Source organism: Vanessa cardui, chromosome 16, assembly GCF_905220365.1.
Source record: "Vanessa cardui chromosome 16, ilVanCard2.1, whole genome shotgun sequence".
NCBI lineage: Eukaryota > Metazoa > Arthropoda > Insecta > Lepidoptera > Nymphalidae > Vanessa > Vanessa cardui.
The window spans coordinates 10,238,733-10,266,492 of record NC_061138.1 but is presented as its reverse complement, the minus strand read 5'-3'; the positions used below and the strand labels follow the sequence as shown (position 1 = coordinate 10,266,492).

General features: G+C 31.9%; 5 protein-coding genes across 5 annotated transcripts; 3 read left to right on the top strand and 2 right to left on the bottom strand.

Annotated features, from left to right (window-relative positions):
* Positions 1-1,874: 1,874 nt before the first annotated feature.
* Positions 1,875-10,939, bottom strand: LOC124536268 (protein arginine N-methyltransferase 7). The gene is made up of 9 exons (XM_047112773.1): positions 10,737-10,939; positions 10,407-10,648; positions 9,930-10,175; positions 9,184-9,362; positions 8,569-8,794; positions 7,441-8,216; positions 5,916-6,064; positions 4,659-4,818; positions 1,875-2,035 (listed from the first exon to the last, which is right to left on the bottom strand). The coding sequence occupies exons 1-9, from the start codon at positions 10,793-10,795 to the stop codon at positions 1,928-1,930; spliced, it is 2,145 nt and encodes a 714-aa protein (XP_046968729.1). The 5' UTR covers positions 10,796-10,939; the 3' UTR covers positions 1,875-1,927.
* Positions 10,940-11,726: 787 nt separating this feature from the next.
* Positions 11,727-15,513, top strand: LOC124536260 (cytochrome c1-2, heme protein, mitochondrial). The gene is made up of 7 exons (XM_047112766.1): positions 11,727-11,877; positions 12,182-12,232; positions 12,708-12,856; positions 13,392-13,518; positions 13,710-13,827; positions 14,144-14,325; positions 14,938-15,513. The coding sequence occupies exons 1-7, from the start codon at positions 11,755-11,757 to the stop codon at positions 15,166-15,168; spliced, it is 981 nt and encodes a 326-aa protein (XP_046968722.1). The 5' UTR covers positions 11,727-11,754; the 3' UTR covers positions 15,169-15,513.
* A 3,052-nt stretch (positions 15,514-18,565) lies between these two features.
* On the top strand, positions 18,566-21,033 carry LOC124536441 (folliculin). The gene is made up of 7 exons (XM_047112982.1): positions 18,566-19,041; positions 19,232-19,417; positions 19,528-19,663; positions 19,798-20,060; positions 20,304-20,508; positions 20,584-20,686; positions 20,841-21,033. The coding sequence occupies exons 1-7, from the start codon at positions 18,775-18,777 to the stop codon at positions 20,977-20,979; spliced, it is 1,299 nt and encodes a 432-aa protein (XP_046968938.1). The 5' UTR covers positions 18,566-18,774; the 3' UTR covers positions 20,980-21,033.
* Positions 21,034-21,138: 105 nt separating this feature from the next.
* On the bottom strand, positions 21,139-22,901 carry LOC124536014 (60S ribosomal protein L18). The gene is made up of 4 exons (XM_047112387.1): positions 22,796-22,901; positions 22,581-22,667; positions 22,210-22,471; positions 21,139-21,365 (listed from the first exon to the last, which is right to left on the bottom strand). Exons 1-4 carry the CDS (start codon positions 22,796-22,798, stop codon positions 21,166-21,168), a joined length of 552 nt encoding a protein of 183 aa, XP_046968343.1. The 5' UTR covers positions 22,799-22,901; the 3' UTR covers positions 21,139-21,165.
* Positions 22,902-22,942: 41 nt separating this feature from the next.
* LOC124536011 (kelch-like protein 10) lies at positions 22,943-27,743 on the top strand. Its single transcript, XM_047112377.1, has 7 exons — positions 22,943-23,896; positions 23,972-24,153; positions 24,277-24,488; positions 24,696-24,844; positions 25,324-25,510; positions 25,954-26,076; positions 26,892-27,743. The coding sequence occupies exons 1-7, from the start codon at positions 23,054-23,056 to the stop codon at positions 27,080-27,082; spliced, it is 1,887 nt and encodes a 628-aa protein (XP_046968333.1). The 5' UTR covers positions 22,943-23,053; the 3' UTR covers positions 27,083-27,743.
* The last annotated feature ends 17 nt before the right edge of the window (positions 27,744-27,760 follow it).

Here is a 27,760-nt window from a genome sequence, read left to right as displayed (position 1 = left end):
TAATTAATTAATCGTGTGAGTTCCCGACAGCATAATGAGATTGCGTGAAGTAGCGGCAAAAAGCGTGGTCGAACTACGAGTGTGGAATCGCTGAGTTGCCATTAAGTTTTTCGTGCTACTGCGGTAGGTGACGCTAGATACTAGTTACCATACTTTAACATCCCATCTTTTTACGGAGTTCTGTAGAAGACGTGCCGGATCTTTGATAACGGAACGCGTTTGTTCTGACCGGATTCGAAACACTATAAATAATGAGTAAAGAATACAACAATACAACTATATAGACCTTATGCATTTCAGTTTGTATGTATTGTTACTTAAATATTTCGTGATAACGAAATTTTTCTAAGGCAAGTAGGTGAACTTATTTTATGTTATAGCTAAATATTAACTATTCTTTACTCGTCAATGCGTCACGCCTTGTGAATTAAGATGTTATGTCCATTGTGACTGTAGTTACACTACACTGGCTAACTCACCCTTAAAACCGGAACACAGTAATATTGAGTATACATACTTAAACAAATTAAGCTAATTCAATTTTTGGATCACTTATAAAAAGTGCACCTAAATTAACTGTTTTAAGTTTCATACTTTCCTTTCTTAGTAATTTCAATGTCTAAGTCTTTCTGGCTAAAAATATACCTAAATTTTAGCCCATTCTATAGACCTAAGGCATAACCGCCATTGTTAATATAAACGTCACAAAGATTTTCAATGAATATAAGGAATAAAATTGAATGGAAGCCAACATTGATTTCTTTTTTTTTTTTAATTAGCCATAAGACATTCTATTATCGAATTAATTTTCATTGTTTTTAAAGTGAAATAAAAAGTGATTTAAAACAAGATTAAACGAAAAGGAAACACGACAAAGAGACAAAGAAAAGGAAACATTTAAATTCATTAAGTTTTACTTAATCACAGATTGTAAATTGCACACACACTATTTTAAATTAGGTACTAGCATTGTATTAAAATCTAGAGTGTGAAAAAATGGCGACTTAAACGTCAACGTAACTGTTCTTGGAAATTAAAAATTAGAATTTTTTAAAGGTACGTAAAATTAAAGTGGATCAGTAGTTAAGTGGAGTATTTTTGTATCATAAATAATGATACACTATTCAAAGACTGTTAGTAAGTAGTCTGCAGTAGCAAAATGCAAACGGCAGGTTTGGACGAGCATTCAACATCAAATATTGGTTATAATTTCGTGTTCTCTCATTATCCCCGCGCCTTAAAAATCTCGTATTGTAATCTCTTTGATATCAACAATACATATTTTTCTCTAACTTCAAAAGTAATTCCTAAGTAAGATCAGAACCAGTTAAAAAAATATCGCGCAAAAAAACCTTGTACTTTAATACAGTAAACAATTTTCAATTAATTATTAAGGCGGCACAAAATACATTCGACATTTATTAAAGAAGAGATTTTTCACTACCGACAAAATGATTCAATATAAATATACGTCTACTGTTGTTCACGTGAAAAAACTAATACATATCTATGCCCAAATATTTTAAATAAGGTTTCATATAAAATATGCAATAATAATTCAGTTATGCATTTCATTCATTTATTGACATTGACATGATATTAAGTTACATAGACATTGATAATTATGACAGATATTTTTTATTTATTTTAAAAACGTTTACATTTAATACTTGTACTCGAAAGAGTCAGTAACCAAAATAAATAAACTATTTTAAAAAAAAAAAAAAAAAAAACAATATAAACCATATTGTCGTTGATTTCATTCAGTTGTAAATGCATGTAAATAAAAACTATGACAAAAATGTCCCAACACGCAGAGTCATTAATAATCATCAGATTATTTTATATCTTATTAATTAAAATAACTATATATGTATAAAGTAATTGCATCAATATTTATTAAATATATGATTGATACAGACTATAATTATTCTTCATTGACCCAGTCTATATGCAGATTGAATTGTCCCTTCTCCAAATCGCAGGCTACTTGGTAATACCATACATCCGAGTCAGTTACTGTTCTTGAATGTTTCTGAAACAAATATAAAATATATATATATAGTAAATAAAAAGGCCCCAAAAAATACATTTCAATAATGTGAATTAATGAAAATAAATTTTCATTTGATGTTAGTATCGTGTTGAGATGTAACGAAAACACCGTAAACCTTATTTTTAAGCCACTTTTAAGTGGCTCTAAGCGTAAGGTTAAAAAACTTCCCAAAATATCACTATAATACTAATTGGTAATTTTGTAAAAAAAACTTGCGATAATGTACAGTTTGCAAATGACACATCCCTTATTTTTAAACTTGAAAGAAAAATAAACAACTATGTCGTTGTAAGCAGTTCTCTGTCGCGGGTTCTTGGTTGGTTTGACATAAATCATTTAGTACTGAATGCCAAAAAGACGAAATGTGTTTTGTTTTCCTTGCCAAATATTAAATCAAAGCTTTCTGCAATCACTTTGAAAAATAAAAGGCTTGAGTTTGTTGTGTCGACGGTCTTTTTAGGGATAACCCTTGACTCCAATCTGCAGTGGGGCCCATTTGTATACCCTAGCAAGGAAACTAAGTAGTGCCATTTATGCAATAAAAATAATTAGAAAACTCACGGACATGAGTACTGCTAGGCTAGTTTATTTTAGTATTTTTTACTGTCTTATGTCATATGGAATGTTGTTATGGGGTAATGCAGCAGATATTGAAGTTGTTTTAATTCTACAGAGAAGAGCTATCCGATCTATTTACAATATTAGCTCTAGGACATCATTACGCGAGAAATTTAATGAAATAGGTGTATTAACGGCTGCTTCGCAATATATTTATGATAATATAATGTTTATACAAAAGAATATAAAAAAATATTCCATCAATGCTGATATACATACTATTAATACAAGAAATAAGAATAAACTTGTAACCCCCAGTTTCCGTTTGCATACGGTAAATAGAACGTTCTTGGGCAATGGTATACGCACCGGTATATAATATGTTTTTTTTTGTTTTTATGGTATAGGTTGGCGGACGAGCATATGGGCCACCTGATGGAAAGTGGTCAGCATCACCCATAGACAATGACGCTGTAAGAAATATCTACTATTCTTTACATCGTCAATGTGCCACCAACCTTGGGAGCTAAGATGTTATGTTCCTTGTGCCTGTAGTTACACTGGCTCACTCACCCTTCAAACCGGAACACAACAATACTGAGTACTGTTATTTGGCGGTAGAATAACTTATGAGTGGGTGGTACCTACCCAGACGGGCTTGCACAAAGCTCTACCATCAAGTAAAGAACGAAAGAAGAAGTAAAAAAGGTACCGGAAAAAATAATCAATCTACCATTTTCAAAATTTAAAAAGATTATTATTAGACTTAATAATTAAATAAATCATATTATTCATTAAAAGAGTACTTTTTAGAAAAAAAACGCATGGAGTTATGCTCTGTTTCCATCATAGGACACTAATTACTGTAAATAAAAGCGTTGTAAATCTGTTTATTTGAAAAGAGCAACTATACGAGTTTCTTGCCGTTTCTTCTCGCTAGAAGTTGCTTTCCGAAACGGTGGTTAGTATTTAATTATCGACGATTCAAAAACGCTTCAATGTGAAGTTTACTTGAATAAAATTGATTTGAATTGGCATAAGCCAACACTATTCCAAAAAGCGAGAAAACACGTATAAGTCTTCATGTATCTCTACTTCTATTCCTAATCGATTTTACAAATTGTCGATTTCTCGAAGTCTCCATTAACCTATTTTCTATACGTAGATACGGTTGTTATAATTGGAAATTCGTAATTGTTTAAATACAACAGGGTACTACTTCATCATCATCAACAACAACAAGCTATAAAGACCATAACGCTCTTGATACATTAAATTACATTGGTTACAAATATTAAAAATAACTTAATATCAAAAAAAGTAGTAGGTTTAAAATTAAACAGTTTTAAATATTGTTTTTATATTTTGACTTCTATTAATTTTTATTGGTATTCGAATTTCTGATTAAGAGCTGTGGATACGGTTGAATATTTCAAAAATGTTCTCCACGCATCCCGCTTCTAGTATAAACCAACCTATAGGCAAAACCCGCATTCAGAAGAAAAGCTTTTGTTGATACCATATAATATGACCCGCAAATGAAAAACAACACACACACAACAAGCAAATAACTTGATCGGATTTAAATAATGAATAAGAAGGACTATTATACGAAAAATACAAAAGATAATTGCAGTTATGTAAATTATATTTGTATTCCATGCATGTGTATTTGATAGGCAGGCGAGCATTCTACCACTGAACCACCGATGCGATTGAGTCGAGATGGCCCAGTGGTTAGAACGCGTGCATCTTAACCGATGATTGCGGGTTCAAACCCAGGCAAGCACCGCTGATTCATGTGCTTAATGTGCGGTGAAGGAAAACATCGTGAGGAAACCTGCATGTGTCAATTTTCATAGAAATTCTGCCACATGTGTATTCCACCAACCCGCATTGGAACAGCGTGGTGGAATATGTTCCAAACCTTCTCCTCAAAGGGAGAGGAGGACTTTAGCCCAGCAGTGGGAATTTACAGGCTGTTGTTGTTGTTGTTGTATTTGATAGTCCCAAGAATGTAACCATTTTTACTTCTAAAACTTACAAGAATCTTCACCGCCTGCCTGGTGTGCAAATCCCAATTAACGTTATCCCCAAAGTTCGGCCAGTCCACAGGCCCCGAGCTAATGCGGTTTTCCCCCACTACCCACACGGCCCATATCGCAAAACCGTTCACTGGATTAACTCCTTCAATCTCTGAATCCCTTAAACACAAAATATACACATTTTAGAATCGAACCGATTTCTACTATGGCCCAAGAACAAGAGTAAAGACAAATAAACAACTCGAGACTAACGAGATGTCTTTGGTTTTATAATAATCGATGGAATTATAATAGTCTAAGGTGTTCCTTATTTTAGATAAAAAAAATCGTTTTAAATATTAGCAATGTCATTACAGGAACTTCAAGTACAGTACGACACAAACTAGATGTAGCTTCGTAAAATGCAATGAATAGAAAATAAATTCGATTTACACGACCAATGGAAATAGCTCCCTTTCGCGCCATTGAACGCTATTCGTCATTATAGATTCTCGCGCCAGTTTAAGCCGAGATGTATATCGACGTGTCAAATTTATGAATATATTCATATGATATTACAAGTTATTACGTCTGTGTAAAGATCATATTCACATGAGAAATAGATATTGATAATTTGGTATAGCATACTCAATTCAGGTGTGATCGTTTTTACGAATTCTGCCGATGCTGCATCTAAGTTGTGTCCGAGTACTATAATATTAAATCTATATTAATATTATAAATGTGAAAAAGTAACTCTGTATGTCTGTTTATCTCTCGCACTTTCGCGATCAAACCGCTGATCCAAATTTGATAAAATTTCGTTTTCATATTTTAAGTGGAGGGGAGAATGGTTTTGTATTTTAAAAAAGATATATTTATAAGAAAATTGTTTGTACTGCATAACATAGCAGAAATAAATCTAATATGTAATCGTAAGATTTAGCTTTAGCAATTCTTCAATTGAATGTTACATACATAAAGTAAAAAGTCGCTCACCACTGTCTGTCCCTATGTGTACTTAGATCTTTAAAACTACGCAACGGATTATAATTTTTTTTTATAGTATAGGTTTGTGGATAGATGGGCCACCTGATGGTAAGTGGTCACCATCACCCATAGACAATGACGCTGTAAGAAATATTAACTGTTCCTTACATCGTCAATGTGCCACCAACCTTGGGAACTATGTTGTTATGTCCCTTGTGCCTGCAGTTACACTGGCAATTTAATACTATTACCGGTACAGAACAGACGTATATAAATAAATTACTTACACGATTGGATTTTTCCCATCGCATGCGAAAGTAGGCTTCAAATCTTTCAGGTGTATATCAAACAATTTTCTCGGCAGTCCACGACATTTACAAGGATACTCCCACAGAGGCTGCGCTTCTATCTCCGAATCGCTGATCATACGAGACTTCTGGAATGTAATTGCATACATTATTTACCTACTATCTTACATATAACTGCTCTTATACATATTGGAATTGTTGATAACATATGTATGAGTACACTTAGTTTGCCCGTATTCTTTACTTAACCCAGGACAATATGCAAAATCATTATGGTTTAATTTTCTGGATTTTTTTTATGATATAGTTTGGGAGACGAGCATTTGGGCCACCTAATGGTAAGTGGTCACCATCACTCATAGACAATGACGCTGTAAGAAATATTACAATTCCTTACATCGTCAATGTACCACCAACCTTGGGAACTAAGATGTCATATCCCTTGTGCCTGTAGTTACACTGGCTCACTCACCCTTCAAACCGGAACACAAGAATACTGAGTACTGTTATTTGACGGCAGAATACCTGATGAGTGGGTGGTACCTACCCAGACGGGCTTGCACAAAGCCCTACCACCAAGAAATACATTACAAATAAAACACACTTATTTGCTTATTTCATGGCAAACTAACATAAAAGCCACATCTTACGCCGTATTGGCCCGGCGTCGGCGATCATGTTCGAATCGAAAATGTTATGTTCCTTATCCTGATTACACTGGCTTACTCAACAATCAAAAGCTCCTTTTTGATTGATGAGTAAGCCAGTATAATTACAGGCATTACAGTTCTCCAACCGCAACACAAACTATACAATTGTTTCCAATTTATTGATAAAGCAACTACATACTATAAACTTGAATTGATATAATATCACATCAAGTTTAAGATCTAAACAATCTATGGTGTTTCAAATGTCAGTGCAATGGTATTGAAATAAGGGTGGAATTAAGCTAATATTAGCTTATGTTATACATATACCATGTAAATGTAAATCTAAGTTTTTTTTTTCTTTTTTTAAACAATCTTGGAAGACTCCATTCCACTTGATAGTACGTGGTAGTTAGTGTCCAAAGGCGAAAACAGTCAGCACAGTCGTCGCCCTCGCCATGTCAGTAGCTTTCACGCCTTTAAAGGCATGCAGGTTATAAGAAGGAAACACGTATACAGTCGGGGTAAGAAAAGGTTCGTCACCTTAAGATCTATTTTCGCGTGCTCAGTATGAGCGATTATCTGTGCTTTACCGATCGAGAATATATGACACAGACAGGCACATTTTGACAATTCAGTAGAAGATAATATATCTAATTTAAAAAGATGTTACACTATTTTGAACCAAGTTATCATACTATGTAAGTTTAATTTTATATGCAGTTGTCAGTTTAGTGATTTAGTTTTAAAAGGTACTAAGAGCTAACGACTTGATGAAGATATGAATTTGAAAACGAATTTTCTTACTCTGACTGTACATATATTCAAAATATAAATATCAAACAATCAATTACCTCAACTAGTGTATCAAATATAGACATGTCAATTCCCTCACAAATACCAAGCGGTATCCTTATCTTATGCAAATCTTGAAATTCAACAGGCATTGCCCAAAACTCGCAACTCGTAGGTATTACAGTAATACCATCCTTCAATTTATTTCTATACTTGTACAACAAGTATGCCACTTTTAAATTCTCCCACGGTAGTATCGCACTACTAAAGTTGGGATCACAGACTATATTAGTAACTTTTTCTAAAATCTCATCTGTCGGTTCTGATATTATCTGAACATTTTCTATTCCATTCTCTTTGATATAATCATTTAAAATTCCAATATTTAAACTCATATTTTCAATGATGTATACGGACTTAGCACCTACTCTTGCAGCCGCCAGCCCAAGAAAACTACTACCATTCAGGTCTAAAACTACAGAATCCTTTGAAACTTCTTCTATTACTTTCTGAAGTAATTTTTTACTTCGTCTCCCATCATTCAAGTAAGAGACATGAGTTCTTGATAGCGCCATGTGAACCCCACACTCACATACGGGTCTTTGATAATGTTTATGTTTTGTTTTCTCGTCTTGTAAATAGAACCATAATGAGTACTCATCTTGACAGGATATCAAAGAGACTTCGGAATGCTTTTCTACTATCAATTCCCGTGGTAGATAATAAACTGCTTGCATCCAATGGTCACGCCATGGTATGGTGTCTTTGGGGCTTTCTGATGATAAATTAGCATCAGGATGTGCCCACCATGGTGCACAACTTAAGCATATTTTACCTAAAACAACAAAAAGTATTGATATGAAACTATGTTTTGAGCACTTTACAGTCTACCCGTGACCACAAACGCTGTAAAGTGCTCAAAACGTTGGGATGATAAAAAATAATTAATATACGCGATTTAAATCCGTTAAAACTAGTTTTATTTCAATGTGTAATAATCGCGAAAATCTAAGACAGCAAAAAGTATTTAATTATTACATTAATAGAGAAAATGTTGAAGATCATTAATATCAAAGTAAAATATATTATCTTATTTGTAACAAAAAGTCATAATTGAATGTCAAAATTTGTTTTTCGAAATTGTAAATATGATATTTAAAGTAAAGGTTCTTGTGAAATAGTAATACCTTCAGGGTCCATATTGAGTTCCCACCACATAAAGATCATTTGAGCTTTGCCAGTATTGGTCACTGTGAAGAGCTGCTGGACAGTACGTTTCATATCAATCGAGGAATGACCAGACCAATCGTAATAAAATATTGGTATCTGATCAGAGAGTTCCTTGAATGCCTCCCGTGGAACTTGAGACAGCTGAATGTCATGCACAGCGGCTGAACCAGCACAGTCTTTCATCTGAAATCAAATTATTCACAATATGTAGTATTTTAATTATAATAATAAATAATAAATATGAGACAACATCACATACATTACTCTAATCCCAATGTAAGTAGCTGAAGCACTTGTGTTATGGGCAATCAGAAGTAACGACGGTACCACAAACACCCAGACCCAAGACAACATAGAAAACTATTGGTAATCTACATCGACTCGGCCAGGAATCGAACTCGGGACCTCAGAGTGGCGTACCCATGAAAACCGGTGTACACACCACTCGACCATGGAGGTCGTCGAATTAAAATTGCAATTTACTTTAATTTTTTACGTTTCAAGTCTTTTATATGTTTTAATTATTGTTAATTCTGTCGAAAATACTGAATAAATCGTAAACTTTTTAATACCTTTTTAGGTGTACGTAATATTAGTTGCAAGTCTTCATCAACCAAATCATTTAGTTTATTCCATTTTTGCAGCAGTGGGCTTTCAATAACCTGAGCATATATAACAGCTGAGTCGGGAATAACAAGACATTCTTCCTCCAGGAGATATTTATGAGCATGTGAAAAGGTTGACAATGCACCTTAAAATAAAAGTGTCACTGTCCATTATGGTAGCTACAACAGTTTACTATATAAAAAAATACAGTAATAAAAGTAAAATGAATTAACAATTAATATAATTCTCATTAACAACTAAATAACACTGGCATTTTACCTACAAAAGTTATTTTAAAAATAAACTAAGAGACATAGCCTTTGCAAATATGCCTTCCTGTGTCCTCAGTTGTGGCTCAGTTAAGTAAAATGCTTGTTTAAGAATTGAGCTACACAAAAGCTAGACTTATAGGCTCTACTTTGTTAAGCTACTATTACTTCAATATAATAATGCCTAATAAACTTGAAATTTAAGATCTATTTAAAGTAGATTAATTGAATTTAGGATTACAGTTATGTGTACTTTCAATAGCCTGTTTTCTTGTTAAGATACATATATATCCTTTTACTGTGCTCCAATAATGTGTAAGCAAAAGTTCATGACAATTTGATTGAATATTCAAAGTGTGATATCATAACAGATAAAAGAGACTCACTTTAGTAAGTTACCAAATATTAGTTAAGATTATTTCATAATAAAATTTTATATTTACCTTCACCAATCAATTCAGTATCAAACACTTCAGTAACCAATATATTAGCCTTCTGTTTCATGTCTCCATCATCACCAACTGTCAACTCGGTAGATCTTTTAGGAATAACAGTTATTTTATCAGCCACACCATTCATCTGTAAGATCTTTATACAACATTCGGCCATAGGTTTGAATGCTTCACACGCTGTGATAGTATCAGCTCCGCATTTTGCTGCCATAATAGACAATAATCCTGTACCAGTTCCTGAAAAATTAGTATTAACTTACCATTATACAAATTTATTAATATTTAATGAAATTATTATTTCATTGAAATAATTCAGTGTATAAGCATATTTGATTCATTAAAGCTTTTCTGTTTGTTTTATTATAGGAAATATGATGTGTGTTAGTTATTTTTAGAGTATTAGTCACTTAAAATTGCAAAAAATATTTTACATAAATAAAATGTTTATCGAAAATGAATGATACATACCTATGTCCAATACATTTGCTTTCTTGCCATGATTATGCACTTTTTGTATTGCAAGTTGCAAAGCTCTATAGTATTTCTTATTCCTTTCTGTATCGTGAAGCATATCAGCAAAAGCTGATCGGGCTATTTCTTGGTGATAGTCGTAATCTTCATGTTGGACATCCCACTCCGTATCACCAGTGATTGGATTACGTTTTTGAGTAAAAACTTGCATTTTTATTGTGCTTGAATAATTTCTCGAACTAAAATTATTTCAATTAATATAATATAATATTTATAACAGAAATTCTCTCACGCCGGTTTCAGTATATTTATGAATTAAGAATTAACCTTTTAAATGACTTGCATAATAAGTAACTACGAAATCCTTTAATAAGATCGAATCTCATTGAAGACTAGAACTTATATGATTAAATAATACATGTTATATATTTTTGCAATACAAGTTTATTTAAACCAACTCCATCCCATGTGAGAACACAAAAATCCGAAAGTCAATGTCAAACTGTCAAACTTCATTCTGTTGGTGATGTCAATTTTATTGATTTTTCTTCCAAAAAAGTTATTATGCCAGGATTGTGTTCCCAGCTTTTTGGCATTAGACAATAATAGTTTTAAATCTCTAATGTCTCCGAAAATATCCACTATAATTATAATGCTGTAATAAAAATACAACATGTAATTTAAGTATTTAATCTTAATAGAGAATAATCTATTCACACGGTTTTGCCTTCCTCGAACTTATACAGTAACACTTGAACTTTATCGTGTATTATTAAATTATGGTTCAAATTGACGTTTAAGTATTATTACAAATCGTCTGTAGAAGATTATAGAAAATTGTTGCTTTTAAACTTTTTCAGAAAAAAATCTCAGTGCAGAAAACCAAGACTCCATAAACATTCTAAAAAAATGACGATATCAGCTCAGCTATTCTCGAGATTTGCACTTAGCAACAAATTCATTGATTTATTTTTATATCATAGATCATTGTAATAGTATAAACGTTTGCTTTTGCATTATTATTAACTTACCAATAAAGTAGACATTATCGCTATCTCGACAAGCAAATATCAATGTGATGCGATCTATTATTATGCTAAATTTACATAAATTTATAAAAAATGATACATACTTAATTTAAAAATATCCCTGTCTTACACTACTACTAATACAAAATGTATACCATATTATTTCTATAATGAATGAATACGGATTTATAAAAACAAAGCAACTAAGTTATCATGCTGTTACATCACAAAATTAATTTATTCAATTAAAAATTTTAATAATAAACAACCAGTATAATATAGACAATATAATTTTTAGTGTTTGCAATGAAATTTTGATGGTAGATGTCTCATGTCAGTCGATTCGTCTTTCATTACGACGTTTTACTATCATGGCGGCCGCCGTAGGCAGGATTTGTGGGGCACGACTTTTGAAAAATTATGGGATAGTTGGACCCAAGGTATAACTATAAATATAAAACTAATTCCAGTACAATTACATTTTAGTTAGTGTTTCTAAAGTGCAACCCCTGCAACAAAAAAAAGAGGTTACAGAAGTTCTAATCTCTGCGGAAAACTGGTGCAATTTATTAAATTTATACGTCTACAATAGTTAATATCGCGTTATACTTTAAATAGTGGGTGTTGAAAGTAATCGAAGATAGGTGGTTGCTCAGTGTGTGCAAAAATAATCGGGGCGAAGCATAACCTTCTCAACATTATGTAACTACTATATTGAAAATTAATTACAGTCATCCCTTGCAGGTCCGTCAGCTGTCCACCACTGCTAAGGGATGGACAAAGAATAGGAAATTGGTAAGTACCTACTTTAATATTTGTATAAAAGTGCCATTGAAATAACAAAGAAAAAAAAAGAATTACAATCATAAAAAAAATCTTAAGGACCAACAATGTATTTAGGTTTAGTTAACTACATTATTAACATTGTTTTATTTATAGACTGTTATTGCTAACTCTATGCACCCCTGACAAATAACATATAAGTCACCATATAGTTTTAAAATATGACTATTATGATGATTTGTCACAGTAAACTATATACCTGATAATGTAAGTTTAAGTATAAATTAAAAATGCTTATCTTATCTTAAATTAGAACCAAATAACAAATATTTTGTTTGACATTATATAAAATGATGAAGACCCTGATGAAGACATTATTTATAAAATGGATTCAATGCATCCAACAAAGTTAGAATAATTGGAGCTCATGGTATTCGCATTACATTATTGATAATGGTGTTATAATTTTGTGGTATTATATTTTCAGTGGTTATCCACATTGGGTGTGGTTGGTGGTGGAGTAGGTGCTCTACTCTTTGCTTTAGAGCAATCTGTTGAAGCTTCTGATGACAGGGCCCATGCATTTCACCAGCCTTGGAGCCATGATGGTTGGTTCCAATCTTTAGACCATGCGAGGTGAGATTTTTAAATGAAATTATGTACCTTATTTCTCTCAAGTGTTCAAAATCAATACTAAGGCTCACTCGGTTTAATAAAACTAGAGAAGTTAATAGAAGAACAAGTTTTCGACTGCAGTTTCGATTCGAAGAAGTGTTCGATTGATGATGAGGTGGAAGTGGTAATAAAAGAAAAGAGATAGTTTTGCATTTATAATATTAGTATTGATAGTTATATGAGCCTTTTGATATACGAGTCACACTCATGTCACAAAAGCCTAAAAAATGGTTAGGTAATTTTGGCAGGCACATAGCGGGGATAAAAGGAATAGTAAGTGCTGTAATCATCATAAGGGATCATGCATACACTGAATCAAATTTTATACCAATTGAAGGAGTGGTCAAAGAGTCTCAAAAATTTTAATTAAAGACTGATCATCAGTGGGTCATATTAATGGAACAATGTAGACATTATTTATATGTGATATCCTATAAATCATTTTAAAGAAAACAAATTAATTTGCTTATAATATAAATTCTTTAATTTTTCTAAGTGTTCGCCGTGGGTATGAAGTATACAAGCAAGTATGCAAAGCCTGCCACTCTCTGCAGTACATTGCTTACCGTAACTTGGTCAATGTCACCCATACTGAAGAAGAAGCAAAGGCTGAAGCAGCTGAGGTAAGCATACTATGAACTCACAAATTTTAAACAGTTGTTGTCAGTCATGTAATATGTAGGCAAGGGACTTATGCATTTATCTTAGACATACTTGTATTATATTATTAAATATATATATATGTATATGTATATCCATGTTTGAATATTTCACAAAATCTGTAATTTTAGTTATTAAAAAAAACTAATTTAAGGTCATGGTGAAAGATGGTCCTGATGAAGAAGGCAACTATTTTGAGAGACCTGGAAAACTCTCAGACTACCTACCTTCTCCATACCCCAATGAGAATGCTGCCAGAGCTGCCAACAACGGTAAATTTGATACTTATAATAATGCCAGAACTATTTCAAAACTTAAAAATATATTGAATATTTATTAAACACATGTTCAATGATGTAATAGTTCAAATAAGACTTTCATAAATATTAATCAATCCATATGGTTGAAATTTGCATTGGATTGAGATAATTTTTAATAATAAAAGAAAAACGTGTTAAAGCATTTTGTACTGACCCCAGGTAAATAGGATTTGGTAGAGTGAAAAATATTGAATGAAAAAGATGGCACAATATTCTTTTTGTTAAAGTCAGAGTGTTATTGGTCCTATAACTTTATTTTATATTCCAGGTGCTTACCCACCCGACTTGTCACTCATAGTATCAGCTCGCAAGGGTGGGGAAGACTACATCTTTGCCCTACTGACTGGATATATGGATGCACCAGCTGGAATCATATTGCGAGAGGGACAAAATTACAACCCATACTTCCCTGGTGGTGCCATTTCTATGGCACAAGTGCTGTTTGATGAGGTAAATAGCAATCTATCAATATAATTATTCCTATTATTCATATTTACTTAAATAATTCAAACAAAGATCAAAAAAAATATAGCAGGCTCTATGTATAAGTTCACTTTTTGATAGGGAAGAATATGTTAATTCAATCAAAAAAAAAATCATATAATATCTTATGAGTGATATTTGAAATGTTATTCTAAATTTCGTATGATTGTAACTGGTGAGTTTTTATGAGTTTTATGTCAAAACACCTTTCTTTTTCTGTTTTAACCTAGGTACTAATGTTATGATATGATCTGCATAAAATCAACATCATTCAAATAAATCACATTAATTTATTTTGAATACCAGTTGATTACATAACACATCATTTTTCAATCAATAATTGATCATTATGGTGCATATAAGGATAATGTTGAAAACTAAACATTTTATTAATCTGTAGTAACAAATTATGCTATAATTATTTCACAATGAAGCTCAAATACTACTAAATGAAAATGCATTGTAATATTTAGTATATGACTGTTCAGAATCTGATTACACTATTTCTATGATCATAATGATTTTAAGCACTAAGTTTATTATCCTTTGCTAATATTTTATATATTTTTTTGCATACAGGCGGCAGAATACAGTGACGGGACACCAGCAACGGCGTCCCAATTGGCCAAGGACGTTGCCACTTTCCTCCGGTGGTGCTCTGAACCAGAACTTGACGATCGTCGTCTTATGACTATCAAGGCCTTAGGCATCTTTTCAGTGTTGGCTGCCATAGTATATTACTATAAACGGCACAAGTGGTCTACAATCAAATCCAGGAAACTAGCCTACAAACCCGTCTCTAAGAAATAAGACATAGTAGTGTAAAGCGTAAAATTTAGACAATTTTTTTTTCAATAGGCGACACAAATGTTATTTGTTTATAATTAAAATAATTTATTACATACGAAATTTTTTCTTTTCTGATATTCTAAAATCATGTTCTCGCTTTGCTGACCGCGGTTACCATTTATACCTGGCTAGTTTTGGCGGGGTAATATTATAACTGTTAATAATTTATGTAATGTTAAACTTGTATTACCGTCTGTCGTATGGTGAATGCGGCACAGTTGGTACAATTGTAAGCTGTGCAAGTGATGTTCCATGAAAATTAAACTGAATCCGTGTACAGTTCAATAAATGAGTTATTGAAAATCATGGCATTGGTGTTTTAATTTCTCTCTAAGTCAATGTTACTAAAAATATAATGAATAAGGCTTAATATATAATACCATTATCTATTCCAAATATATTAAATTGTCGTGTCTTAAATCCCATAACTAGTTTCAGTTTTTACAATTTACATAGACATACATTTTGTAATCTTACTAAATTAAAATCTATGAAAATTTTGTTTGCTTTAATTGTTTTTTTCTAATTAAAATCACTCAATGCAAACAACATTTTAAATGTTATATAATAATAAATATCTTTATTTAAATAATGTTAATTTTTTGGCGATTATCTCTTAATCAAGATAGTGTAAACACTACCACATACAGAAACCCTGTATTGCTATTTCCTTTTCAGAAAAACCTTAATACTTTTCATTCGTTCTACCAGAGATTTGAGCTCAAGACCTTGTTGGCTCCCTACTTCTAAGCCAGTTACATCAATAAGTCTTTAAATAAATATTGTATTTATAATATCTCTGCAATGTTTCTTTGATTAAAAATAAAATAACTGCTTGTAAATGTCCTTTGTTGTTTGACACTCTTTTGAAGAGGGTTTAGCTTATTTCACTACAATGCTCTAAGCGAGTGTTTTATTCGGTTTGGAACATGTAATCATCGGGCTAGATCTGATCTCTCTCTCTCTCTCTCCCCCTCTCTCTCTCTCTCTCTCTCTCTCCCCCCCTCTCTCTCTCTCTCCCTCTCTCTCTCTAGTCTCGCTCGCTCGCTCGCGCGTTATTCTACCTGACACTCGCTAATATCTAAAAGACGTGTTAACACGTTCACTGCCACCTACATTTTTCCTATGCTTATAGCGATGCCGGCATATATAATGCCGCGAAAACGCTAAGCGTGTCCCCGGCATCGCAAGATAAATTGTATGGACAAGCGTAGCGTGTCCACTGGCACAGGAACAAAAAAATGATTATTTTTTTGTTAAAACGGTCTTTTTTAGTTAATATTTCTTGTGTTATGCAATAATTAAGGTGTTTAGAATGATGTTGTCAGTGTTTTATCCCGGAATTATGACAAAAAACCGCTTTTATGGTAACTAAACATCATAATGAATCAGTGGTTGTAAAACTTTTTAATAAATTCCCACATATCATATTTACATTGGTGTCGAATTTGATATATACTTTTTATCGCGTTATGATTTAGTTCGTATTTCAATAAAAAAATTGTTTATGATATATACTGTTATCTGTTATCTACTGTTGTATCCCTGCAAAGGACGCGGGTCAGTTTGAAATTAGTAAGGTATAATCAAATAAAATAAAATAGAACTTTCAATACAAATTAAAACAGAGTTTAAATTTCGCTTCATAAAGTGTCCATAAAAATCCACCTTCTTTTTTTTTCTCAAATACATACTTATTAATTTCTAAAATCAATTTTTATCTCACTTGTTTCGTTCACTTTCTTTTTAGTTGCTAGAAATGTTCAAAGGTCATAGGATATCGATTCGGTGCACATGTCTTGATATAATAATAAAGAAAAATTAAATAAGTAATAATTAATAAACAAATTATATAAAAAATAATCAAGCTTCTTGTAAGCTAAACTCGTTTTATTGTTTCATTACTTCAATTCTTGTAACACGAATTTGAAGTTGACATGTGTTTACATTTTTAAGGTAAATCAGCCTTATTTAGTGTTTGATTTTATATATTTGGTGTATGTATGTGGTAGTTAATGATTAATCGAACTAACATATAGGTACTTGTAATACATAATCAGTATCAGTATCAACATAACACAAAGTAAGACAATTTAGTATAAACTTTGTCATTAAATAGGAATGGCAGAATTACGGCTTATATAGTTTTACTACAAAGGTGTATAAATTTTTATAATAATAGATATTTGTACAAAAAAAAATGTAACAAAGTTCCTCAAATTTGAGAAAACAATAACAAAATTAGTTCAATTGTCAACAAATTGGTAATAAGCCATTAATAAAATGTGGTTTGTTGAAAAAACAGTTTGACAATCTATGATTATCCTTAATAAGTGAACAAGCCTAGCGTGTCGCCGGCATTACAAAAGACATTTTTTTCTAAAATAAAAAAAAAATATTATTTTTAACGGGCCACTTAAAAACTCAGTAGCTTATCGCTTGAAGATTGCACACAATTAGTTTGAATGAATAATTTAGCCTAGTTTTTAAGATATCACTGAAATTCTTAGAACAAGCCTAGCGTGTTCGCGGCGTGGCTATAGAAATTCGCATGAACACGCTAGGCTTGTCGCTGGCACTGAACGTGTTAATATAAATAATTTAATATGGTGAATATTAAAAGTTAATTATTTTTGTTTGACTTTTACCTACATGCTTGTCAAGAAAGATAATATTATATGATATGGTATTTAATAAAAAATATAAAGGCAAAAATACTAAAACATTATTTTAATTACTGTCTAAATAATAAACCTATTTTTTTGCAATAAATATAATATGTTTTACGAATATTCATTTCATTAATCTTTTATTTTTAGTACAAAATTTTATTTTATTCTTGTCACTGCTGCCGCATATCTGCCCTTTTTTGTGTCAATAATAGTCTGATCGCTGTTTTATTTCATCTCTCTTCAGTTCCCAGATGCTCGGTAGTTGGTAAGCAGCTGGGAGTTGAAGAACTCAAAGAGCGAACTAAACTGAGCGATCTCAGTTGCGAACTATTACGCCCAACTCTACTCTGAGTCAGACAACTGAGTAATTTCAACCTTTTATTTCATTAAATAATTACAACAACGATTTCGACATAAATGAATTATGATGAAACAACCAGAAATCATTAATTATTCATTTGAATAACATACTATTAACATATTTTCGTAAAATTTAAAAAGAATCGTTTTTTTTCCAATAAATAAACATTAAAAAGTAGATACCTACATTAAAACATTTGCGATTGTGGTCGAAAGTTCGATACTTGAGTCTTTTTCTGAAAGAAAAGAAGACTACAAAAAATATGATCGTTGGTTATGACATTGACTTGACAATCATCAATTTTGACATTTTAAAAATAAAACAGTTACTGATATATCTTATTAATTTATTATTCGGAGTATAAGTTAACTTATTGTTTTTATTTATTCATAAAAACGTTTTATATTTCATTATGCAAAGTTTAATAAAATTATACATACATTAAAAAGACTTAAATGATATCAAAATGAATTAGTTGTAATGAAGTTTTAAACTAGTCTTTCCTTTTTTAAGGATATTTTATGTTAAATAAAAATGAATGCAATTGTTGGTTTGTGCCATTTTTGTGAAGCTCACGGACCTCGACCATTATTCTGTACATTTACGACGGATAACGAGGCCCATACAACTGAATCGTCGAATTGCGCAGTTCAATGTAGTGGATGTACTTCTGTAGGACCTGAAACCGTTTATGTATCAAGAGACGACGATGGAATTATATTTTGTAGCAGAGAGTCGGTTCCCAATGCTGATGTTACTGCTTTCTTGAGGCAGGCTGCTCTACGCAGTATTACTTGTGAAGTAAATATTTGTTTTCTTGATTATATAAATACATAATTTTCAAGTGAATAATAGTTAAAGAAACATAGTAATTTTATTTTCAACCGACTTCCAAAAGGAGGAGGTTATCAATTCGTCTGTATTTTTTTTTTTTTCTTTTATATTGCTATTATTAACATATTTAGTGTTTTAGTTTCTTATTACTATTTAGGTGAGTTGGAGTAAAGAAGGTGGAGTGGTATACTTCAGTGACACCCAAGGACATGTCCTGAGTCTAATGTTTCATTTGAAAGATACAAGGGCGAGGGGTCTTAAGAGATTATTCTCAATAGTTGTTCTGATGAAAGATAAAATGTTGCTCCTCAATGTAACACCAGTACTTTCAGAACACATGCAGGTAAGATATAAATTAACAGTTATTATCTAATAAACATTAAATCGTTATCAAATAATATTTAATGAAGATTTATTAGACAATATGAATAATAATGATTTTTTTAATTGTAGAAAATTGCAAAAGAACTTCAACAATCAGCAGATTTAGTATATGATAATGAACAAAGTATTTGTTCTCAAAGAGCTTTGAGGCTTAAAACAGGGAGAAATGATTTTGGCCAGTCTAGATCTCTCACACAGCTCACAGGTATATATTTCTTGTTAATTATCCTTTATTTATTTAAAATAAATGAAACTAGAAAAACATTCTCCTACTACTGAAAAATATTTTATCAATAAATAATATAACTTTTTAAAACATAATTTTCTTATCACTTGTAGGAGACAATGATATTTTTAAAAAACTTCATTCTCATTTCACATGGATGCTAAGGACGGGAGCAGTTACTTACTCAGAAACTCTTTATACAAGTCAAGATTTACTTAAAAAGTTAAACCCTGAAATGACTAACGGGACAGTATTCGATGATAATGCTTGTTTGGTGACAGAAAATGAAGATAGTATGTCTCTGAGAGAATTAGAAAATTTACTGACAAATGCTGTGTTTAGGATAATTCTGTATTGTACTCTGACAGGTATTGATGTGAGTATAAAAGAGAAACTTCTTGCTTTAAAATATAACAACCTAATCCTGTTTCTGTTGAATTTGTTTATTCATTATATCATACAGATATAATAAGGAATAAATGGCTCAAATATTGCAGCTCAAACAAATTAGGGTGATAGAGGTGATTTCCAATAAAAAATCTTTCCACAACATGGTCATAACTTAATTGCATAAATTGCGACACCTGTATATATTTTATGTAATAGTAGTTTGTTACAGATTGAAATCAAAAGTAAACAAACAGATCCATCAAAAATTATAAATACTTTATCAAGATTATTGCCAAGCTCTAGTAATAGTAACGGTCTAAAGATCAGACCTGTAACTCTGGTACCAGTTACACAGTCACCAGATGTATGTATATTAGAAGAAATGGATAATAGTAGTTTCAGTTGCAAATGGAGTGGCACATTGCCAACCAAATGTATGTTTTACACTTGGTGATGTTTTCTTTTGGAATTTAAATAATTAAAACATAAGTTCAAATGTACTGTTACAGGTCCTACCTTGATGAACAAAATAATGATTGCTATGACAAATACAAAATTCAATGATGTTGTTTTACATCAACATATAAAATCCTTAACAGTTGAGTGGTTAGGGTAAGAATTGTTTTTTTATATCATGTAACTTGAGGTTATAATTTAATAAAGCTGTTCATTACTAAGTAATAATATCATTGTGTTTTATGAAAAATGTGACTTTATTATTGAATCATTTGATTTCTGAATTGAAGTGTGTTTATGTTTGTTACAGAATTGCTAAAACTATCAAGATGGCTTTACAATCTTCTGGAAAGCCAGATGCAGTTACAAAGTTAAAACAAATATTGGGAGTATCACCAAAAGATGAATTGTTGGTGAATTATTGGTCACAATCATTTTGTTGTTTATAAAGATATTATGAAAATATTTATTATTCAATTGTTATTAAATTATATTTTTAACAGAAACCATAGTATTTTTAATACTTATAATAATATTTCAACCTAAAAAAATATTAGTTTTTCTTATATAATTAGATTTTAAGGCATTATAAATGAAAACACAAAACATAGGTAGTACTTCTTATATTAAAAAGATTACACATTTGAGCGACGGCTCGGTCTTGAACGCTCGTGGCCCTTTGAACGTACATAAGGTTTAGTGTGTGAGCGTGGAGCACCTGGTGCAGGACCAAAGTGACGTACAGCTTCACGGGCATTCCTACGTCCCTGAACCAGAACGGTCTTACGGCCGGTGGGAGCACGGAGAGCCAGCTGATCGAAAGTTAGAATCTCACCTAGAAAAATAATTATATTTAACACATATAAGCTAAGACAGCTAAGACCACAAACAAGTCAAACATAAGACTGAGATCACAACAGAACAAAATAGTCTAAAAAAGCTGCAGAAGTGAATACAGTTCAAATATGCACATTTATTGTCAAGTTACTATTATTTTTTATTTGTATATTATATACTCAACAGTTAAAAGCTTAATTGAATCATGTAATAGAAATTCACTGTAGTGTCAATAAGTAAAAGGTCAAACTGGTAATATATTTTAATTCTCGTTAGCATTTTATTATAGTGATTGTACCACAAGCTACTATATCAGAGTTTTAAGCATAATAAAGATCTTCTATATAATAATCATAATTGTATGGTAATAGTTGTCCTACTGGTCACTAATAATTTGGTTCTATAGTCTCATGAACTAAAGTGATATATTGTTGTATTGAAATATATTTACACTAAATTAGTTTCAATAACCTAAAAAATTTAAATTGCATTAAGGGTCTGAATCAAAATAATTGAATTGATAAGAACATTATATATTAAGTTAAATAAAGTTTTGAAGTAAGATATTAAGAATTATTGGTAACATGTTTCTTTTCTACAACTTATTATAACAATGAAACTTCTCATTTAAAAATTTTGCCTATTTCCCTTTTTGTTATTGAATACAAAGGTTGTTAATATGTATTAAAATTTTTGTAATAATATATAAAAAAGGCAGCAAATTAACATATATGTATGCTTATAGGGGTAACAATCATATTGATCAATTATAAAGGATAAACATTAGCATGCTACATAACCTAACATTTTTAAACAATAAAATAGAATATAACATTGCTTACCTCCAGCAGCCAAGATACGGGCGCGTGCCTTTTCAGTCACATGAAGTGCAGCAACAGTCAACTTAGGTACTGTATACAGCCTCACGTCATTGGTGACGGTTCCGACCACCACAGCAATCAGACCCTCACGGGTGGGTTTCTTCATGTGGCGAGCGAGACGAGACAAAGAAATGGGCGCCCGGTTGATGCGGCTCATGAACAGCCGACGCAAGACAATCGTGTTGAACTTGGCATTTGTACGTCTGGCCAAGTATCTGTATAACTGTCAACAAAAATTTAGGTTAGAATATTAAGACTATTGTGATCAATGAAAAATAATATGCCTCGTAATTACCAAGTAAAATAATTTACAATTTTCTTTATTTACTTACTTTAACAAGCAACCTCAGGTATACATCCTGAGATTTAACTTCGGTACGCCTAACTTTCCTGTCGTGTTTATGGTTGATGTCGACACCCTGAAATAAATATAATAACACATTTTAACTTCACTGCTTTAACTGTAAATCACTTAAAACTTTCACACTGGGTTGATATCACGAAGATTTTTATGGATAATTTTTATTTTTCTTCGAGCGAAACTCACCATATTGACAACCGGAAGAAAAAGAGAGTCTATAGACAAAAACAATAACTGACGGAGCTTTCGATGTTACCAGTATGCGTCTGTCATGAACAAAAAACCATAGACATGTGTTTTTCGAACTGGCCAACGAAATAACAATATTTCAATTAAATTGAAAATTTTATTTAATTTAAAATATTGAAACAAATGAAATTACCACTGTCTTAAAACTGTCGTCGTGACAGACCACAAGTTTCGACCGCCGTTTTTTCGAAAGGGATGGAATTTAATTCGAAACATCGAAAACTATCAAAAAGCAAAAATTCTGTGCGTACTGCAACAGCTACTAAGCCACGTTTAACAAAAAGAAGAATTATAGCTCGAAAAAGAAAATGTGTGTGTCTCCCTGAAAATTATTCTGTAGTTGAATTTCCGGCAATATGGAACGAGTTAAGACAAAACGGTCAATTATGTGACGGAGTAATCGTCTGTAAAGATAAGAAATCTATTCAAGTACATCGAGCTATACTTTCAGCAGTCAGTCCTTACTTTAAAGCAATTTTTGTAAATTCATTAAAAAAAGGTAAACCAGAAGAAACAGAAATAGTCGTTGACGTCCCTTCCTATTATATGAACTTAATACTTGATTATGCTTATACGGGGACATGTGTAGTTACTGCTGAAAATGTGGAATATTTATTACCCTACGCTGATCAATTTGATGTCGTTGGTGTTATACAATTATGTTGCCAATTCCTTTTACAAGAATTACGACCTCACAACTGTCTTGGAATATTTAAATTTGCCAGGTGTTATTTCTGTAGTGAGCTAGAAAATAAAGGAAAATTGTTCATAAGACAAAATATTGCGAGAATATTGAAAGAATGTAGTGAATTCAAATTACTATCACACGAAGAACTGGAAGATATATTACGCGACGATGAATTGAATGTTAGGAACGAAGAAATAGTATTTCAAGCTGTGAAAATGTGGGTAGAGCATGACTTAGAAAATAGAAGAAAATATATCCCGTCATTATTATCTTGCGTGCGCTTTGGTCACATCGGTTACAAATATTTTAAGTCAAAAATTTTACAGTGGCAGCCAGTCATTGATGACGAAGTAAGACATATTATTATTGAGATGTATTACTTAGTATATACGACTGCTCTATAATTAAATATTATTTCGTTATAGAAATGCCAGGAAGCGTTGTATCCAGCTGTAGTATTTCTCACTGTTTTGGACTCGAGGCCAGATGGGGAAGCCGATCTTAACGATCCTTTAGCGAGACCACGAATTCCTTACGAAATACTTTTTGCAGTAGGTGGTTGGAGCGCTGGCAGTCCAACTAGTTTTGTTGAAACTTATGATACCCGGTATATTTTTTAAGGAATTATTCTATTTTTTATGCCGTATTTTGTATGTGCTGCAAAATTAGATTTAGTAATAAATTTATATTAGTGCAAAAAATCATTGTAACGACGATACTTTTTTTATAGAGCCGACCGCTGGTTTCTTTCCATTCATATGGACTTATCACCCCGTGCTTATCACGGACTGTGTGCGTTAAATAATTTAATATATATGATTGGCGGATTCGATGGCAGCGACCATTTCAATACTGTTCGATGTTACGACCCGGTTGCCAATACTTGGCATGAACGAGCTTGCATGTATCAAGCAAGATGTTACGTCAGTGTTGTCGTTCACGGTTAGTCCTGAATCCTGATAGCTCAACCAACACATTATCTTGACTAGTCTAAGTTCTAAAATATTTTCATTTTATTTTCCTACATGAAACTAGTAGATACCTAAAGTTTTACGCCGGTTCGATTCAATATCTTTTATTTACCATTATTATATTGTAATTCGAAGATATGCTTTAAGCTCTCTCGGTTGAATAGAAAATGTGTTGCAGATGGGTTAATATACGCCTTAGGTGGTTACAATGGTCGTACTCGTATGTCTTCAGTCGAGCGCTACTACCCTCAAAAGAACCAATGGGAAATGACAACGCCAATGAATAAACAACGCTCTGATGCCAGTGCGGCTTCGCTTGGAGGCAAGGTGAGTACTAGTATAGGGTATTGTCCCTAGCTAACCAAAAAACCTGTTAAGGTTTATGGATAAATGTAAAAAATACTTGGTTATTTAACTTTCCATAAATCTGGAATATATAATAAAGTTGGTTATGATGCATCGATCAAAAATATACAAGACATAATTACTGCTTTATATGACTCACGAAAATAGTCACATTCTATTATCAATCAATCAAAACAAACTTTATTCAAGTAGGCTTTTACAAGCAGTTTTTAATCGTCATTTTACAATTAAGTGAAGCTACCACCGGTTCGTAAAGGAGATTCTACCGAGAAGAACCGGCAAGAAACTCAGTAGTTACTCTTTTTATTTTTATATTACTATTCACTTAAAAACCTTTTTTTGTTTTTCCAGTAGGTATATATTACTTAATTATTGTAAAATAAATAGTATTGGATGTTTTGAAATATTAAAAATATTTTAGTAAGAGCAAATCGTTACAGATTTACATAGTAGGAGGTTTCAACGGTCAAGAGGTATTGAGTTCGGCCGAGATTTTTGACTCGGAAACTAAGCAGTGGAGTTTTATTCGGTCAATGCTCAGTCCACGGTCGGGAGTCAGTCTAATTGCGTACAGAGACTCATTGTATGCTTTGGGTGGATTTAACGGTTACAGTCGTCTTAATACTGGTGAATGCAAATATTTTATTATTAACGCATTTCCTTAGATATATTTCGTTATTGATTGCATGCTTTAGTATAGGTAGGTAGCCATAGACATAAGTTCGATACGTTATTCTTTATTAAATACAATTAACAAATTAACCCGAAATTGTTGGAATAATATCTCGCTACTGCAAGAATTTTTAATGTTAACTAGTACAATTATGTGAATTAAAATAATGTGAACAATTAAATTTCTCAATTTAGTTTTTTAACTATGGGCTTAGGTTTTTATACTATTTTAAAAATTCTATAATCCGGAAATTTAACTATACTGACATCGACACAGAAACAATATTTTCCAATAAGCTCTGCTCGGATATTTGTATAAGTTTCAAAATAACTTGATGACTTAATACATCAGAAAGGAGGTAAGATAGTCCCCTTACGAGAGTACTATTTTTACACAGGGGAGCGGTTTTGTCCGCAGCGCGGTAGCGAATGGCAGGAAGTGACGGAAATGTTTAGTGCCAGAAGCAACTTTGCTACAGTCTTGCTGGACGACATGATTTTTGTAATAGGAGGTTTTAATGGTTTGTTATTTTATATATTACTAAGTATCTCAGTATGATGGAAGGGAATCGTTTTTCTTTTTTTTAACTCACCAAAAAATACTCTCCATTTTCAAATTACGCAGAATACCGGATTAGTCAGACTTCACGTTAGGTTTTTTAACGAGTGTTCAACCCAACTTTTGTATGCCGAAATGTGAACCAATGAACCAACGATTGTGGTTTTTATTGCATATTTAATTTTTCCATGTATCTTATTCACCTACTTTTTATATCACCTATTTATTATTTAAAAAGTTTTTTCTGGTCCATTTCTAATAAATAAATTTTGCTCAAGAGATTTTATACTGCTCAAAAGCATGCGTAAATACAATTGCAATCTCATATTGCTATGGGATGGAGATTCAACAGGACCTAAAATAATTCACGAATTGAACCTACGATGTCAGGATTTGCCTTACAAACCTAGCCTAAATACCAAATTGTGTTAGAAAGTACATTTTATTATCTAAAATTGTCTAAATCTTATTTTAATAAAGTAGATCTATACTAGGGGACACTATAATAGTACAGCATAAACAGTAACTTAGTAAGACTAAAAACTCATTGATATAATCTATGCTACTATTATACATGACAAAGAAACTCAAATTGTATTTGATACTTTTTCGCGATCTAACCACTGGACCGAAAGTCTTAAAACTTGCAATAAAACCCCAAGGAAGTATGAAGCTTTTTTTGTGCCCGACATCTGACGCGACCGAATCTGCGCCCGACAACTAGTTATACATACATATTGAAGTAATGATGTATGAATTAAATATAAAATGTTGCAGGTTCCACAACGATACCTCATGTCGAATGCTATGATGGTGACACATTGGAATGGTACGACGCAGCTCCTATGAACCTCACTCGGTCCGCTCTCAGCGCTTGTGTCCTCGCCGGCCTTCCAAACGCTCGTTCATTCTCATACCTTGCAAAAGCCGTGCCAGCCGCTGGCGCAGATCAAGTATATCATTCATAAAATATTTCCAAACTCATGACTAAATTCAAAATTTACATGTACCGTTCTGAAAGCTAAAATTTAGATCACCCCTTTTCCATGCTCAAATAATTTAGTGTAGATAGGACTGAAATAATTTATTGAATTCTTCTTTTAATATTAAAACGCTTATATTTTATTGAGACTAATTATGTGCCTATTTTGCTAAAACGTATCCGTCTCAACAACTGTGATATATTATATTATGTTAATATTGTACATAAGACTTTGTCTATCCTATTTTATTTGACGTAAATCATGGTTATTTTATTGAAATCGCATTTTGATTATATTATAATTATTTAAAAATCATGACAAAATATAAAATATTTAGTTTTTACTTCGAAAGTCATTTTAGAGAAAAAGGTTTTGAAATCATTATTTTTTTTATATTGAAAAGTTGTTTGTGATAAATTTTATTTAGGTATTTTTGTGTATACATAGCTCGCGTCCATTGCAATCGAAAGGGCTGCGTTTTTAAACTCATATGTATGTAAAAATACGATGCAGCGGTAATCGAAAATCCGTTAAATCGTGTGATCTGTGATATTTTAAATAGATAAAGAATATTAAAAAATGTAAAATTGTTTATTAGCGAGAAAAATTGTACCCAAGTGAACTAATGAGAAATTGACAAATAAAGTAAAATACAAGAGACGA

What these genes read in the sequence shown, in the direction of transcription:
- LOC124536268 (XM_047112773.1), bottom strand. Translation starts at nt 10,795, where the DNA reads ATGAGATTCGATCTTATTAAAGGATTTCGTAGTTACTTATTATGCAAG. An exon ending in TACTGAATTGATTGGTGAAG is followed by an intron (nt 9,363 to 9,929) that starts GTAAATATAAAA and finishes TTTTATTTTAAG; the next exon opens with GTGCATTGTCAACCTTTTCA. An exon ending in TATTTGATACACTAGTTGAG is followed by an intron (nt 6,065 to 7,440) that starts GTAATTGATTGT and finishes ATTACATTCCAG; the next exon opens with AAGTCTCGTATGATCAGCGA.
- LOC124536441 (XM_047112982.1), top strand. Translation starts at nt 18,775, where the DNA reads ATGAATGCAATTGTTGGTTTGTGCCATTTTTGTGAAGCTCACGGACCT. An exon ending in TACGCAGTATTACTTGTGAA is followed by an intron (nt 19,042 to 19,231) that starts GTAAATATTTGT and finishes ATTACTATTTAG; the next exon opens with GTGAGTTGGAGTAAAGAAGG. An exon ending in TGGCACATTGCCAACCAAAT is followed by an intron (nt 20,509 to 20,583) that starts GTATGTTTTACA and finishes GTACTGTTACAG; the next exon opens with GTCCTACCTTGATGAACAAA.
- LOC124536011 (XM_047112377.1), top strand. Translation starts at nt 23,054, where the DNA reads ATGGAATTTAATTCGAAACATCGAAAACTATCAAAAAGCAAAAATTCT. An exon ending in AGCCAGTCATTGATGACGAA is followed by an intron (nt 23,897 to 23,971) that starts GTAAGACATATT and finishes ATTTCGTTATAG; the next exon opens with AAATGCCAGGAAGCGTTGTA. An exon ending in TGTAATAGGAGGTTTTAATG is followed by an intron (nt 26,077 to 26,891) that starts GTTTGTTATTTT and finishes AAAATGTTGCAG; the next exon opens with GTTCCACAACGATACCTCAT.
- LOC124536260 (XM_047112766.1), top strand. Translation starts at nt 11,755, where the DNA reads ATGGTAGATGTCTCATGTCAGTCGATTCGTCTTTCATTACGACGTTTT. An exon ending in CAAAGGCTGAAGCAGCTGAG is followed by an intron (nt 13,519 to 13,709) that starts GTAAGCATACTA and finishes AACTAATTTAAG; the next exon opens with GTCATGGTGAAAGATGGTCC. An exon ending in TGCCAGAGCTGCCAACAACG is followed by an intron (nt 13,828 to 14,143) that starts GTAAATTTGATA and finishes TTTATATTCCAG; the next exon opens with GTGCTTACCCACCCGACTTG.
- LOC124536014 (XM_047112387.1), bottom strand. An exon ending in ACCTGAGGTTGCTTGTTAAA is followed by an intron (nt 22,472 to 22,580) that starts GTAAGTAAATAA and finishes TTTTGTTGACAG; the next exon opens with TTATACAGATACTTGGCCAG. An exon ending in CCGTATCTTGGCTGCTGGAG is followed by an intron (nt 21,366 to 22,209) that starts GTAAGCAATGTT and finishes TTATTTTTCTAG; the next exon opens with GTGAGATTCTAACTTTCGAT.